A 15175-nucleotide genomic window follows, 5' to 3' on the forward strand; every position below is an offset into this window, starting at 1 on the left:
TCCTTCCAGTGCTAAGTGTCTTGCCTGCATAAATCTTTCTTCCACCTCCTGTGCTACCAAAGCCTCTCACACACACCCTACAGAAATCCTCTCTGTCCCAGCTACAGGCTTGCAAGCAGCCACAGTTACATTACCACAGCTGCAGGGCACAGAGGATCCTAAAGACAAATTCCAAAAGACATGGTCTGAGTGCCCATGGATCAAGTATGGGTCTGCAGAGAGCTTAAGTGCCTTAGGCAGCTCAGCTTTAGGACACGAGACCCCACCAYGCAGAGCCACAGCCAGCAAGGAGGGAGCAGATAGCTCTTCACCCCAAAAATGCCCTTGTCTACCACCACTCCTAAGCCTGGATGGGGATGCCAGCAAAAACCTCACAGAGCCCGTGGGAGCCACCACAGGTAATGCAGGACACAGGAGAATGAAGCAGAGGCCAAGGCATCAACYCACCTAGGCAGGATAAGACCAGTRAGAAATAGAGAGAAGAAATGTGGCCAGGTTTAGAGGGCTGACAGCAGCCACTGAATAGCACCTCGCTAGCATGAAGCCTCTTTGCCTCCTGTGACTTAAGCCTGGCTGGAAGAAGGTCCTGTTGACCATCATTGCAGGCACCACCAGCCCCACAGCAGCTCCTGCCCACTGCAAAAGCAGCTGTACATCAGTGCTCCTTGTTTCTCAAGTCTGCACTGACATTGCTTCTTCCCAGTCTGTGGTACCGTGGAGACTGTGGTCTCTTCCCATCCAAATCCCTTTCATTTTTTTTGCTTGAAATTGTTTAGGATTGATGCTCTACAGCTGCTTCCCCCAAAATAAAGAATAAAAGAGCCTCCACCCCCTCAAGTGCTTTGAAACCTTTCTTCCCGCTCTATCGCTACCTGTTTAAGAAAAACCTCAAAGCTTGATTTCTTTCCTCAAATCACTTACTCTGAAAGAGATCTCAATGTTTTTTGGGAACACAGATGAAAAAACACTGAGATAAAAGTCTGAAGCTTCTGAAGAGGTTAGACCTGGGCCTCTTCACTGTTATCTAAGTAAGGGTACAGGCACACAAACAACTCATTGCAGAGATACAGTGGAGTACAAATTTGCAGTGACTCATGCTCTTTGAAGGAACTGCCATGTGCTCAGTTCTACCCTGCAGCAAAACAGAAGTTTGCCCATCAACAGGAGAGGCACAAACCAGCACCTCAATTTGCACAGCTCTCCTGCAGCTCCACTACCTAAATTACTGCACAGAAACCTCCTCTTCAGCCCATATTTCAAGAGTTATTAARAAAATACTGTTGTCTTGTCACTGGGGCTGCTGTGTTTCTGGGATGCTGCTTTCCTTCACCTGAAAATCCTCTGCTGTCCTTTACTTCTTAAAAAATGAAGCAACAGCCCATATATTTCTCACAGCCAGCAGCATGCAGGACCCCAAAACAATCATGTGCATAGTCCCCAGATCCAYGGTTTAATCCATTCAATTTAAATTTTGTAACCCCCTTCTTCAGCATGCTCAAGTATTTTCCCTATTCAACTACAAAGTCAAAATTCCCATCAGCTGCTTAGAAGCCAGATGGAGGAAGTTTCCAAAAGCAGCCCAGTCTTCAGCCACTACTGCCTAGCTCGAGTCTAACTTGTAGGATGGATCTCTCTTTAATCAACAAAGAAAACTATGCACTTAATTTAAACCAAGATAGACTGCCCTCCAGATTTGTCCTTTTCTGTCATCTGATGACTGAACATCTACCTTAGGCAGTGACTCTGATGTTAAAAGGGTGGGCGATCAGATCCTCCAAAATCTTTTCCTGCCACCCTGAGTACAGGAGCATGAACCAGCCTCAGCAATTTCATGTCAGCCTCAGGGAACTGAACTCTGAAGGCAGACAGCAAAGTTACAGACTTTGTACATGGGCTAATCCTTTCTCATAAATCCATCACAAGGACATGGCTCCACAACATCCTGAAGAGCTGCACCCCTTTTTTTTTTCCAGCTCCCTCAGCAGAAGGGAAATTCAGTCTGCAATGTCCTAAACTCTTATCCTAGCACATCTTGCAGCTCAGATATAACTCCATCTTCCCAAAGCTGCAGCACAGAAGGCGATGAGAAGACGCAGAAAGGCTTGTTTTTGAAGCAGCTGAAGGAGATTGAAAACTGGTGAAGAAGATTAAGCCTTGATACACATTTGTACCGCAGACGGCCCTTGAGCCACATGACTGGCCTCATTCCGAGCTTCACTGAGATTAGCACTTGTGCTGCATGCCTAAATTCTGATAAGAATCCCACAGAGTGCCTGGGGAGCACTTCTTACTCCAGGCCACCAAAGACACCAGGTCTTCAAAGCAATACTAGACCGTGGCCAAAATTTTGGTGAAGGAAAAGGAATCTGGAGTGGTGACATTAAAAATGAGAAAGGGACAATCAGCCAGGCTTGCTGCTCATGAGGTGGATACAAGTGTACTTCTGAGTCAAACTGGCACGTCTTTGAAGCTGACAAGATTATTTTGCAGCAGCCTCAGAGCCTGGAGACACAGCGTTCAACARTGCTCTGATGGCAGGAGCAGAGCACATTGCAGCTGCAGTGTGCAGTGCAGACAGAGCCCCATGTCCCACTGCAGCAGCGCCCACCCAGCTCCCCCATCACGGGGCTGCAGCACCCAGGTGGAAAAGGTGAGAAACTCCTCCTTCAGCCCTTTCCCCAAACCATGGGATACAATTCCAAACAATTCCAAGGTCCCAGAGCAGGAGTCTAAAATCAACACTGCTTCAAGCCCATCTACTTCACACCTAAGTGGAGGGAATAGAGATGCTAACAAACCTGTCTCCCTTAAGGCTCTGCTGCTGCCAAAAAAGAGCCACTCAATCTAATGAGTCAATTAAAAATTCATAACTGGATGAACAAAAAAAAAAGTTGGGCTCTTTTTCTGAGAAAATGAGAACAGTAACTCTCTTCTGTACCTCTTCTTGCACATTGTCTGCAGAAATAAAACCAGCCTGAAAATCTCTGTCCTTGTAGTTGAGAGCTAAAATAACAGGAAAACAAAAAGAACATCTCTGACCTGCGCAGCTCTGCAAAGAGAAGCCCATTTCCCCTGCAGGACTTCAGGATCCAACAAGGCTGAAGTCAGCACCAGATCCCATGGGAGGCTGAAGGAAGGCTCTCTATAAGAGCCTGTTGTCTATAGGTCACTGTAGGAAGCATTCTGAAAAATTCAGTTTCTTTCACAGTTTGGCTAAACCACAGAAAGYATCTTACACAGATGGACACACTGAAAATGCAAGTGACCCTAAGTAATTTCCGAGGTGAATTTTCAGAAATGAATTAAGCTAAACCAAATTAGGGCCCAAAATCGGAGCGCAAGCATCCATGAAGGGGCTTAATGTGATTTAACTAATCCACTGAAAGTTACTTTAGATCAATTTTCTTGAGTAACTCTGATACATCTAAGCCCCAAAGCTAATGTTCTCAAAGCACTACTCATGGGTGTCCACAGAGTCACAAACCTTACTGGTTTGTAGCTGTGGCAAGGGCAGCACAGAGCAAAAGGACATCAACCCAGCTTTGAGTTGCCAGACCCTTGGAGGGCAGTGGAGGAGCTTCCCACTGCCCAGGCATGGGATGTGCTGACCATGCTCAGCTGCAGCTCCCTGGCACAGCAGCCCAGGATCCAGCCAAGCCCAGCCTGCCCACAGTCACGTTTTCTCAGCAAGTGTTGGTTTCAATGGGTTTCATTTAATCCCCGAGGTGATTTCACAGCAGCAGGGCTGACTCAGCCTTGTTTAAACTGCAGTGGGAACTGCAAATGTGGACACCTAAAGCAAATCACAGAACTACAAATAAAAAATAGAGTATTCAGGCATGTACCTCTAGACTGCTTGTGGACATCAGATGGGAAAACAGGCATCTCATCTCAATAAGCACCTGCAGCCATGCTGTGGAGCTTCACCTGGGAGAGAGGCTGGACTGGCACCTCTGATGGAAAGAAGCCAAGGCCACGCAAGCTGGAGGCAAAAAGCTCAACCCAAAGGGACGGCTATTGGGATTTAAATCATATCCTGGCTCCTATCACACTGCATTTCTTGTGTCAACACAGCCAGAACCAGCAACACCACACTGCTGGATAGCATCAAAGCAGTTTCCGAGCTGCAGGCTCGCAGATATCCCCTAAGGAAAGCAAGCTGCTTGCTGTCTGTGGGCCTAAATTTTGGTAGAGGGGTTGTCTTTGTTGTGAAGCAACACTTTTAGGGGTCTTTCAGAATTTGATGGAAGCTATTTGATTGCTTTTAGCTGAGTTAGAAACTTCAAATACAACCCTGTTTTGAGATGCAGAAAGAAAGGTGAAGCTTGAAAAGGTCAAATCTTCTAGTCAGAGAGGTGCCATGAAATACTCCAGATTTTGAAGAATCTGTTTTTGATTTTTCTAATACAAACCAAAAAAAAAACCAAAACCCCAAACCAACTTCTCCACACTCATCTGCAGACAGCTCAATCCGATCAGTGTGCTGGTTTCAGAATGCATTCAGCACTGAGTGTCTGAGATGACCATCTCTCCTGTTCCCTTTTATGTGCTGCTCATTATTACTCCTCTCTTCCCTTCCCCGCTCAGCTATTTCCCCACCTCTGGCACACGGCTCTCTCCTCCGTGGCCTGTGCCATCTGACAGAGACTTCCTGCTCCTTTCTGCCTYCGTAAATCAGTTCCATGTCCATCTCACTTCCAGCCACAGCTTCAAATGTTCTTCTGCCAGGCTGAGCTGCCCGTTGTCTCATTTTTATAGGGGCTTTATTATTGAAGAAAGCTCACCATTTCCTGTGCCTCTACACCCTGATTTCCTGCAATTCACACCACCGTGCCACCCGCTTCCGCTCCTGCTCTCCCTGCAGGATTTTTATCTGACAGCCCATGCAGACCATCTTGCACAGCGGGGTTTAAGGGTCTAACACCCCGGTGGGGCAGGACAGCTTACCCACGAGGTCCATCTTGGCGCTGTAGCTGCCGAAGTAGCGCTCGTCGGTGTTGGGCGTGTGGCACTCGTACTGGCCGGCGTCGCGCTCCTGCAGCTCRGTGATGTGCAGCAGCACGGCGTCCCCCTGCAGCCGCTCCACGAAGATGCCGCGGCCGCGCACGCGTTGGGTGTAGATGGCGTAGGGGAACGAGGGGTCCAYGGTGCTGACGATCTGCACCTCCCGCTCGGGGGCCGAGGGCAGGTAGATGGACCACTGGAAGTTCTGCTCCGCCGGGCCCTGGTAGCCGCTCACCTTGCACCACAGGGTGACGTGGGACCCCTCRGTGCGGTACAGGGGTCCCTCCTGCACTGTCACTTGCCGCTGGGCCAGCGCCATGCCTGTGGGATGAGAGCACCCAGCATTACTGACCAGCTGGCAATCCGAACACCCACATACAGCCATCCCATCCCCTCCGTGGCCTGGCTGGACCAGGCAATCCTCACACCCCATTTACAGCCCACACATCGGGCACAGCACCCCGAGTTACATTGAAGACTTCTTGCTGACTCAACGAAAGTGTTTTTAAAAACASCCCATGATAGAAGCAGCACTAAGGYAACATAAATCCCTTGTTTGGTAGGGGTAAGAATCCAGGTGTGAAAGGCTAATGCACCACACGGTAACAAATCAGAAACTCAAGGTGACAGCTCTTTGTTTTCAACTCTTACTTTCCAACTCTGTCACCCCGTGGAGGGAGGCCCCTGTGCAAGCCAGGGGGCTGCACTCCCTCTCCTCCATTTGCTGGGCCACCCAACATCAATGCCCCAGGCACTCATCCTCCATCAGCAAACCTGCCACAGGCTCCAGCTGGTACAAAATCCCATTCTTTTCCCCCAAAACCCTCACACCTCCACTCTCTCTTACACACAGAGACACATCAGGTTTCCAGCACTGCCTTCTGAAGTCTATTTGAAAGGTGTGTTTAGTACATAACAAAACCAATTAGAGTTAATGGAGGGAGCAGGCACATCCCACTGAAGCTCGCTGTCCCCGGCTGCCCAAGTCAGGGCCCCGCACACACACAAACGTGAGCAGCACAACACAAAGGCAGCCCTGCAGCACGGCCACTGCCATCCGCCGTGTTTTTACACAGATTATGGATGGCTGGCCCTTGGGCTCGTGGCACATTACCAGCACGGCCCTCCAGGGGCCAGATAAATTACAGCAATCTATCTTGTTTGTTGCTACATCAAAGGCTGGAGGTCTGGAGACCACGGTGGGTGTTCATCGGTTATTGAGTTACCAGCAGCACGCACACATGGCAAGGCCAATCACCCCGGCTTCTGTGACTGCTTGCTTGCCATCATAAAACAGCAATAAGCCGAWTTAAAGCAGGTCCTGCATAATCACGTTTGCAAATTTCATCCTCTCTGTGCGTGTGTATGTTGGGGGATGCCCCCCCCTCTAACTTTCAATAACAATGCTCAAGTCCACAGAAGAATTTAACCTTTACAAAACTGGCATCTTGCAGGTGAAAAGGTAGCTTTGAATCTGGGGTTTATTGATTTGATCCTGCCCTCTGGACATCGATGTCCAGATACGAAGTTTCCTGCACAGCCAGCCTGGACTGGAGCCAGGAGGGATGGTTCTTAGCAGCTTAAAACAAATTGTGAAAAATGGGTTCAGCACATCCATCAGGGCATGCAGCTGAACAGATGGAGTGCAATTCAAACTATTAACTTGGGCTCAGCTTGCTGCTGCTCCAAATTATGTTTCTTTTTACTCTTTATGAAATAATGTGATTTAAGGGGAGGACGAGGAAAGCTAGCACATTTGAAACAAACCGGGAGAGGAACAACAGAGGCAAACACTCCCCCACTGTTTGCTGTACCAATCTCATCATGCTGGAGAAAAATACTGCTAAGGCAGACAGCCTCTTCTCTCACCCCATGAAGGCCAAGGGACAAAGCAAATACTACAGCCTTTGAAGTGAACTGTTTTCAAAGCAGCAGGAAGGGCAAGATCTTTATTACACACCTAAAGACAACTCATAATYCCATTTTTGTACATGTAGCCTTGCTAGAGCACCTGCAATAACAATTAAAATGCATCACAAGGCAAACATGCAGTGCAAGGAATGAAATGTTGCACACACAACACTCATTCAGGTATTCCTCAGCCAAGCGCCCAACTTTGTTTAGCAGGCTTTTAACATGATGCTGGATTTTTTACATAGTTTTCCAACTATCTAGATGAAAAATATCATTTATCAGAGATGGGTATGGAACTTCCCAAAGCTCGCTACAAGATCACAACCCAGGAGACCCACAGCACAGATTTTTGGTAGATGTCTAATCTCGCCACCCTCATGGCCAGCACCAACCTGGTCTTCCTCCTTCCCTTGCCAGTGGTTTTTAGGACCTTTTCAGTAACCCTACAACCTGGAGACCTCCCCCAGGTGCAAAAGAGATCCACTTTCTATATTCCTCCTCTTTTATTACCGCTTGCTGTGCCTTTGCTAATGTGAGCAAGCTCAAAGAGCTCCTTGCTTCCTGTTCTGGCTCGGGGAGCCTAACAAGCTGAGGGACAGAGGAAGACAGTGTGGAAAAAGTCCTGCCCAGCTCCAGCATGGAGAGAAGACAAACCAGTCAAGGTTTTGTTACAGCTTTCAGTAGACTGCTGTCCCAGAGGTGGGACACAAAGGCTCAGGAGTCAGATGAAGTGGTTGGATCTTCACAGAACAGCACATCCGCAGTGCTGTTCCCCRTGCCTGGCTGCAAGCTCCTACTCCAACACGGTTGGGCACAAATGCTTTTCAAAACTTAAAAAAAAACCCAAACAGCAGAAGCAGAAATACTTCTCCAAAACTATTTTAATCAAGAAAGGAAAAAGGAAAACAATCAGCCCGAGGCAGACATCCACCAGTACAAGTTCTGCTCAAACAGTTACCTTTTGCATGATGTTTGGCATTTTCCAGCTCTGGGAATTGCTACATTAACAACGCASAGTATTAAAAACTGCATTTCTTAGCAAGCAAGAACTCTGATTAACAGAAATAACATGCCTGAGATCCCATTTTAAACTCTCATCTTTCCCTCTTGAAGTGAGAGAAGAGCTCACTGAAGGAAGAGATGTGTGCTCCACACCTTCCCTAGGATGCCCAGGGGACAGGGATGGTGGCATTTGGCTGGTACTGCACTGGCACAGCTGGCTTTTAATTGCAAATCCAATATAATTTACTGACAACACAAGGGCTGATAGGGAGGAGGTAGCGAGCCAAGTGCTACTTKAAAATTAATAAGAAATTTTAGGTTTGTGAGTCTGTCTTTTTCCAAAAGATAGCAAAATCCTATGCGATAAGGAAGAAGCCATTTCCTGATCCTTATGCCCTGCAGATCAGGGCTACTCTTGCCAGCCTTTTGAGACAGGAGCAAGCCAAACCATCTCCCAGGCCCTRGAGGTGCATGGGGAACAAGAGCAGTGGCAAGAGGGGACAGTGCAGTCAGGTGATTCGACTCAAGGAGCAAGGGACAGTGCAGGACCCAGGAACCTCAGATGCCCAGTCCCTGCATCTCCCCTGTGCCAGCCAGCCCAGCAGGCTCCAGGGCCACTGCGAAGGTCATGGGAAACAGCCCTGAGAAGCCAGGGAAAGGCAAGAGAAAAATGCAGTGTCAGAGTCACTGAGTCATTTAAGTCTCCCTTGTCACATCACAGCCAGGATTTCAATGCCTCCCCAAGAAAGAAAGGAGCATCAAGCATCCCTGCCAGCCAGGCATCTCCCAGCAGGGCTGTAGTTCAGCTTCTGAGTACACTGTGTCTTTGCAAAATCTGTACCCTCACAGCAATCTTCGAAAACTGTCACAAGATCTGACCTTTCCACGGAGACGCATGCAGAGCTTGGAGCTCAGGTTTTCCACACGCAACTGGTCATTTCAGGAGCCTGATCTGAAGTGCTCTGAAGATGACCCATTTCAATAAAATGCCATCCACTTACCTTCTGCAAAGGAGGTGGATGTTCACGACCCTTTCAGAAGAACAAGCGTGCAAAATTTCAGCTGAGAACATTGACTTAAGGCTTATTGCAAGGGACAGGTGGGTGTACCCAAAGAAAGGATGCCAGAGCACACAGAAACAGCCAGAGCATTGACAGATCAAAAGAACAAATAAAAACTCGTGACAGAATGATGAAGAGCCTCTTGCACAAACATTTCCCCCATCTCAGACTGTATAGGTTATGCTTGCACCACATCCAAAGGCACTGCAGCAGTTGCACCAAGTTATCTTAGATATCAATAATCACTACCAGTAGTCCTTTAATATTCTAATAATTTGATCTAATCATTTGAGATCTTATGAACATTATCTGGGGTCTCTAATCACTGCAGAGCAGCTAAAAAAGTCTTGATACTTTTCCACATCTTCTAAAAGCACARGGCTAAACAGTGCTGAACACCAAATGGATTACATAGTTTGAGGGGATATTTCTACCCCTGCAGCTTTACAGCCTTTTTCCTTCACTGAGAAGCTCTAAAGTACTATTTGTCAATAACTGACAATACTAATCCTAAATTTCCTTTAAAATTACTTTATGCCTTTGACTACAGTTATTAGACAGAAAACATTTCTAAAGTGATCCGTCTCCCTTTCACAAACACACAGAAAACATCTGGGTTTTGTTGTTGTTGCTACTGTTTGTTCAACTCACAGGCACCCCGGAGAAAGTGTCAAGAGAAGTGCAACAACGATGACAAACACTGGGGAACAGCTTTGCTGTCAGAAATAATGGAGTCTGGGGAAAAAAAGGGTGACTTGAAGGGGATCTGGTAAAGTTTTTTTTCACAAATATATACACTATGGCAAGGATGGTCAAGAATTTGACCATTTACCATCTCCTCCAGTTTAAAAACCAAGGGCCATCAACCAAAACTGCTCAGATCTAGATTTACAAGTGAGGCAGTTCTTGCAGCTGCACAGAGCAGACCTCTGGATGCCCTTGCCAAAGGATACTGTGGGTACAGAAAAAGTTTACATGGGTCAAAATATGAGTGGGACAAACACTTGAAAGAGGGCTACTAAACAGGTAAATCACATCAGGTTCARAAGGCTCCCTAAACAAGCTACAGTGGTACAGCTGCCTGCCTACAGCCTTTTGAGGCACGATGCTGGGTGAGGTGCAGGGCTTGCTTTGAATTGGTATAGCTGTCTTGGGGCCCCCTTCACAACCCATGCCACTGCACACTGTCCTCTCTTCAACCACGTGGGTCACATTTGCTCTGCAGACTGAGCATTGGTTACACTACAACTGAAGATAAAAAAGGCACCATTTCAGCTTCTTCTCTAAGAGCATGACTATTTCTGCTCTGAACATGGCCAACTGAAGCGGCTCTCTCAAAACATCCTTAGAACTCATGTGGGATCTTGTGCCCTTAAAAAGAAAGGAAGAGGAGCATGCATAAATCCTACTTGGCTATGACAAACTAGCATCTGTGGCAGACCACAGGACCTGGCAGAATGTCCCCAGTAATGAAGACAATTCATAAGTGCTTAAGGGCAGTTATGCTAAAGCATCTACATCCAAGCTTGAGAGATGCTCTGGGCAAGCTCAACCCAAGAGCAGGTGCAAGTGCACCACAGGCTATGGCCACTGCTGCTCTCCTGCAGGAGTCCAGGATGACCACCTGGCTGGCCCCTGCACTCCAATGCATGGGATGGTGCTGTCTGAGGAGAGGCAAGTGCCAGCAGACTTTCTCCTGCTGTTCCCCATGGTCTGCAGGTTGTGGCATTRTCCCTCCTCTGCACTGAGCCCTGCACAGGCCTTTGCTCCCAGTGAATTACTCAGGGACAGTTCACATCCTCCAAGCTCACATTCCATCCCAATTCAGGTTAATTTTTCAGTCTCACTAATGCATGAGGCCTCCCAGGGGACGGCCCTTCTTCTCTTCCTTCTGTCACCAATGGAGGAGGCAGACAGCTCGTGCCAAAACCAGCCCACTACTTAGACCCTGCTTTTTCTCTGGACTCTATAGCAGGGTTGACACCCACAAAAGAGTAATCCATTTCATGAATTACTTCATGTCCAAATTCACCATTGTCCAGCCACTAGAACACTTCCCCAAGCAGCCATCATTTTCTCCCTATGGGATGAAGACTAATAAAATCTCTAAGGGAGACTCTGCCTCACCAGGCRACACCAAAACAGAGACAATCTTTCRGCAACACCTATCTGCTATTCTGTGAAGTCTCCTGTTAAGGCACACAAATAAAAATCAGGTTTGMGCTTAATTTTTTCATAAATGAGTCACAGCAGGAGCAATCTCCATACATTGCAACCTGCTGCCAGAYGGAAAAAAACAATGCTATCAGAAGAAAACATGTGGTAAGCCCCCACCATCCTCCAATACAGTAAAGCCTCATTCTGGGAAGATACAGTATTTTGCTTGGTGTACTTTTTGTCAKGCCAGGAGAGCTCAGTGTACTGAGAAGCTGGCTGGAGCCACTTGCAGAACAACTTTGTCGCTATCCTCCACTCTTCTGCTTTAATATTTAAATGGTGCAACCGAAAGGATGCCTGATCCCCTGTCCACTCCTGCCACCATCCCACCACATGGACTGTCCTTCCTACAYCAACTCAAAAAGCTGTTCATTGCTCATTCAAATTCCTCCCACTGCTGAGCCAGCCAAGGATGGCTAAGGGGTGAGGTCAGCCAGGAGCAATTTATACAATAATTGGTATGGAAATACACAATCAGTGGGGAAATATCAAAGCATGGGCAAACTAGACAGGAGCCGCCAATGAARCTCTTTGTTCTTCCAACAGAGGAGCCTTCCCTCGTCTCTGCTCACTGCTCCGTCTCACAGCCGCTCACTTCCCACAGCAGATGTTTACTGTCTTTCAAGAAAAATGTTTTCAATAAATATGAAAGAGATGACATTTCTTTTAATCACCATAGATTGTTGTGGCCTGTGACTAGCTCCCCAAGTTCTGACTGTAAAAGAGGTCTTGTACCTCTGCTATAATTATGCAACCAGTCAGACATCCAATCCCCTCGCCAAGATCAGAGCCATTTTATATCCTTTGGTTCTTTTCAGATCTGGCCCTTATATTGACAGAAGACTTCCTTATTTTCCCCAGCATGGCATTGGTATTCTGCAGACGCACAGTGTGAAATRTGATCTGCCCTTGTGATTTTCCCCCCCTTTATTTAAGCAAACTACATCCTATATGAATGTCACATTTCTCTAACTGCTCCTTCCCTGCGTCTACAATTAGGTATGTTAAAATACACGTGTTTTATCACCACCTTAGAACAGCATATTCTTGAGCCACAGATCATCWGTATTATTACAACCATTAAACTTCTAAAAATGCTAAAAGGATGAAAGAATAATTCATTATCCACATTGGACACTGAGAAAACATGAAACCATAGGCTTGGACTCAGAAAACAGAGATTCAGACTGGTCATGGGAGCTAGCAAAATGCTCCATTTCCCAGGGGCTAAGCAAGTGAGGCACCAGAGACACTGCTTTGTGAGACTTGGGTACCTCACACTACAGCTTCCTCTAATAGACATTTACTTTCTTCAAGGATACCATAAGGCAGAGATGAACCTGCCCCAGGGGATGCACGACACAAGATCTCCCTGCTCTTACAGTTCTATCATTCTCAATCATCCCACCAGAAAGTGTATTTAAAGTTACTCTGCTGCACTGAAGGCTGAACCACTCTTTAATCTAGCACAGCTTTCCTCTGAAAAACCACCGARCTCAGCGTCCAGAAGCCAGCCAGCCACACCTGTGGTCAGAGAAAAAAGCAGTGCCCATAATAACCAAAGGAAGGAGGATGGCTGGGCAGCCGCTCTGCACACAGATACCCGAGCTCTGGAGCTCGTGGTGCTCAGCCTCCTTACTTCACATGGGCTTTGAAGCAGCTGATGGCACAAGATGTACCTGATGTAAAAGGTGAGTAACAACACACGCTGGTGCACAAGGGACAGGSTGAGCCGGCTGCCCTGCTGGTTCAGATTCATAATGAGAAATGACTGTCAAGAGCTCAAACATCTTYGTGCAACACACACTGCTCATTGAAGTTTGTTTTCCTGCAAAGATGCTGCAAAAAAACAATCCCTTATAATCCGCAATCCTTGTTATCACCAACGTTTTGTCCAACCCCACAGAACRGCACAGAACTCCAGCAGCATCACAAGCTCTTCCCTGTACTTAAGGTAGAGCTTGTCCTGTGAATAATTTAATCAACTGTTGTTCTTCCTCCAAGGTCAGAACAYGACCTTTGTAGCCCTTTTCCACCCCTCGGATCAGCATGTTCCTCACAAAACGCACCGTCGTTACCCTTTATCATTATGGGAAGAACGCGAGGCAGAASCTCCCTGGCAGATCATGCTTATATTGGGAGTGTGCAGGCAGGAAGTGTTGCATGGCCCACGCAGTATTTCTGACTTGCACTGCCTTATCCTCAGGAGCTTCTACTTCTTTACAGCCTACTGAATTTATGCCCTAGTGATCTGTATCACTGCTGCTGGTTCCAGGTYTGGTTAAGCACTAAAACACACAGCAGCGTTTACAGTGACCTGCTGGAATGCCCAAATAATGCCTACTTTTATATTTTCCAATGAAAAGCAGTGATGGYTTCACTACTACCTCCCAGTCTGAGTTTTGAAACCACTGGTACTCCCTGTAAGATTTAGTGCATACCTGCACAAAAAGTGAATTTTCCTACAATTCCTGTATGTGTTTTCTCTTTTGCTCCTTTAACTCTTAGAATACATATAAGGACACACCATTTACCCTGGTGTCTCTAGCACTGCTCCCAGACCTCTAAAAAATTCAGCACTGCCATTCTAGTAACRAGGCCATGAAGCAACAATACACATTTTGGACTGCTGAACCTTTAGCTGTTTTGTGCTCCCAGCCTATCAAGAGGAGAGGTTGAAATGAAATTGTTTTGAGCATCAAACCTAGGCAGGAAATTTCTGACATAGTTCATTATGCCCTGCAGCCCCTGTATTTCTTTTTATTATCCTTCCTTAGTCTTCAAGTCCTATGTGTTCAACATCCAGGGTCACTCTAAGAATTGTCAAACATCATTCCCCATGCTATCACTCACTCTCAGACAATAAGAAACTTCATTTTGTTTCACAGTCAATAACGTTTTAATGTCACTTCTCTTTTCGTTTTCCTGTGTGCTCTGCGATCCCTACCAGTATCAAAAAAACAGAATGTCCCTATTATTGCTGTAATTCGCCTCGTAACATCCCAGATGCTTAAAATACTCTCCCAGGAGAAAAGAGAGTCCCAAATCTCACCTTCACATTATCCTTGCCAAAAGGAAACAGCATTTACTACCCAGCCTTTCATTAAAGGAATTCCCTCTCTTTCATGAGATSTCTTTAAATTCTTCTGATGCATGGAGAGCCTGGTTTCTTACCTTCCCCTCAGATTCATTTTTCTTAAAGAAAAACAAAGCTTCTTGTTCTCTTTATTTAAAACACACGGAGGAAGAACAGACATACAAGAGCCTCCCTCCATTTCCAAAGAGAAACACCAGTGTTTTGGCCCATCTTTCCATACTCCTTGAAGTTGCTTATTTGGTTTCCTTCCATTCCCCTTGCTCCAAGTGACTCCAGATTTTCCCTTACTTTGGTAAGGATGACATTTAGGAGTTCAGCACCCTTATTTGCTCTAAGACCTTCACTTGCCTTGTTCTTTCGGGCAGGGCTAGAGCATCTCCTTTTCAACCTCCAAATTGGAAGCCTCAGGCAGCCACTTATTAATTGCTTAACCCTGAATTGATTACCTCCTAGAGAGAGAAACTCAACAGCAATTTGTTAAATATTGACAAACTGGAAGAGCTGATGACAAAGTGCCCTGCTGCACGTCCCTTCCCACCTCCCAGAGCACTCCATTCCTCCAGCCCTCAGCTGTATCCCAAGGCACAGGTCTGCACCTGCTCCCCACCTCCTTTGGAGCACACAGCTCTGTAGAAGMAACACTAAAAAAAGTTCTAAAATGTAACATCTAGAAAAGAATGCAATGTAATATCTAGGGAAGAATGCAGCCAGGGGCAATCTCTCCCTCTTCTTTCCAGCATGCTAAACGTCTGTGGCCCCCAGCTAYGGCCATGAGAGAACATTGTATTTGCAAGGCAAAGCTGCCATTTTGTACTTCTTCAGCAGAAGGAGTTTTCAGGTAATCAGCAAATTGACTTATCCCCAAAGTCAAGTGTATTGG

At 46.6% G+C, this 15175-nt stretch overlaps 1 protein-coding gene across 3 annotated transcripts in view; it reads right to left on the bottom strand.

The window, feature by feature from the left end:
- The window catches only part of IGSF3 (immunoglobulin superfamily member 3), an 89409-nt gene that overhangs the window by 56950 nt on the left and 17284 nt on the right, over positions 1-15175 (bottom strand). For all 3 annotated transcript variants that reach the window (XM_057389955.1, XM_057389953.1, XM_057389954.1), the window contains exon 2: positions 4948-5325. In XM_057389955.1, the coding sequence (XP_057245938.1) occupies positions 4948-5325 (378 nt within the window). The remainder of the gene's footprint in view (positions 1-4947; positions 5326-15175) is intronic.

Source organism: Malurus melanocephalus, unplaced genomic scaffold (assembly GCF_030028575.1).
Source record: "Malurus melanocephalus ecotype Western Australia unplaced genomic scaffold, MMel_1.1 scaffold_21, whole genome shotgun sequence".
NCBI classification, from domain to species: domain Eukaryota; kingdom Metazoa; phylum Chordata; class Aves; order Passeriformes; family Maluridae; genus Malurus; species Malurus melanocephalus.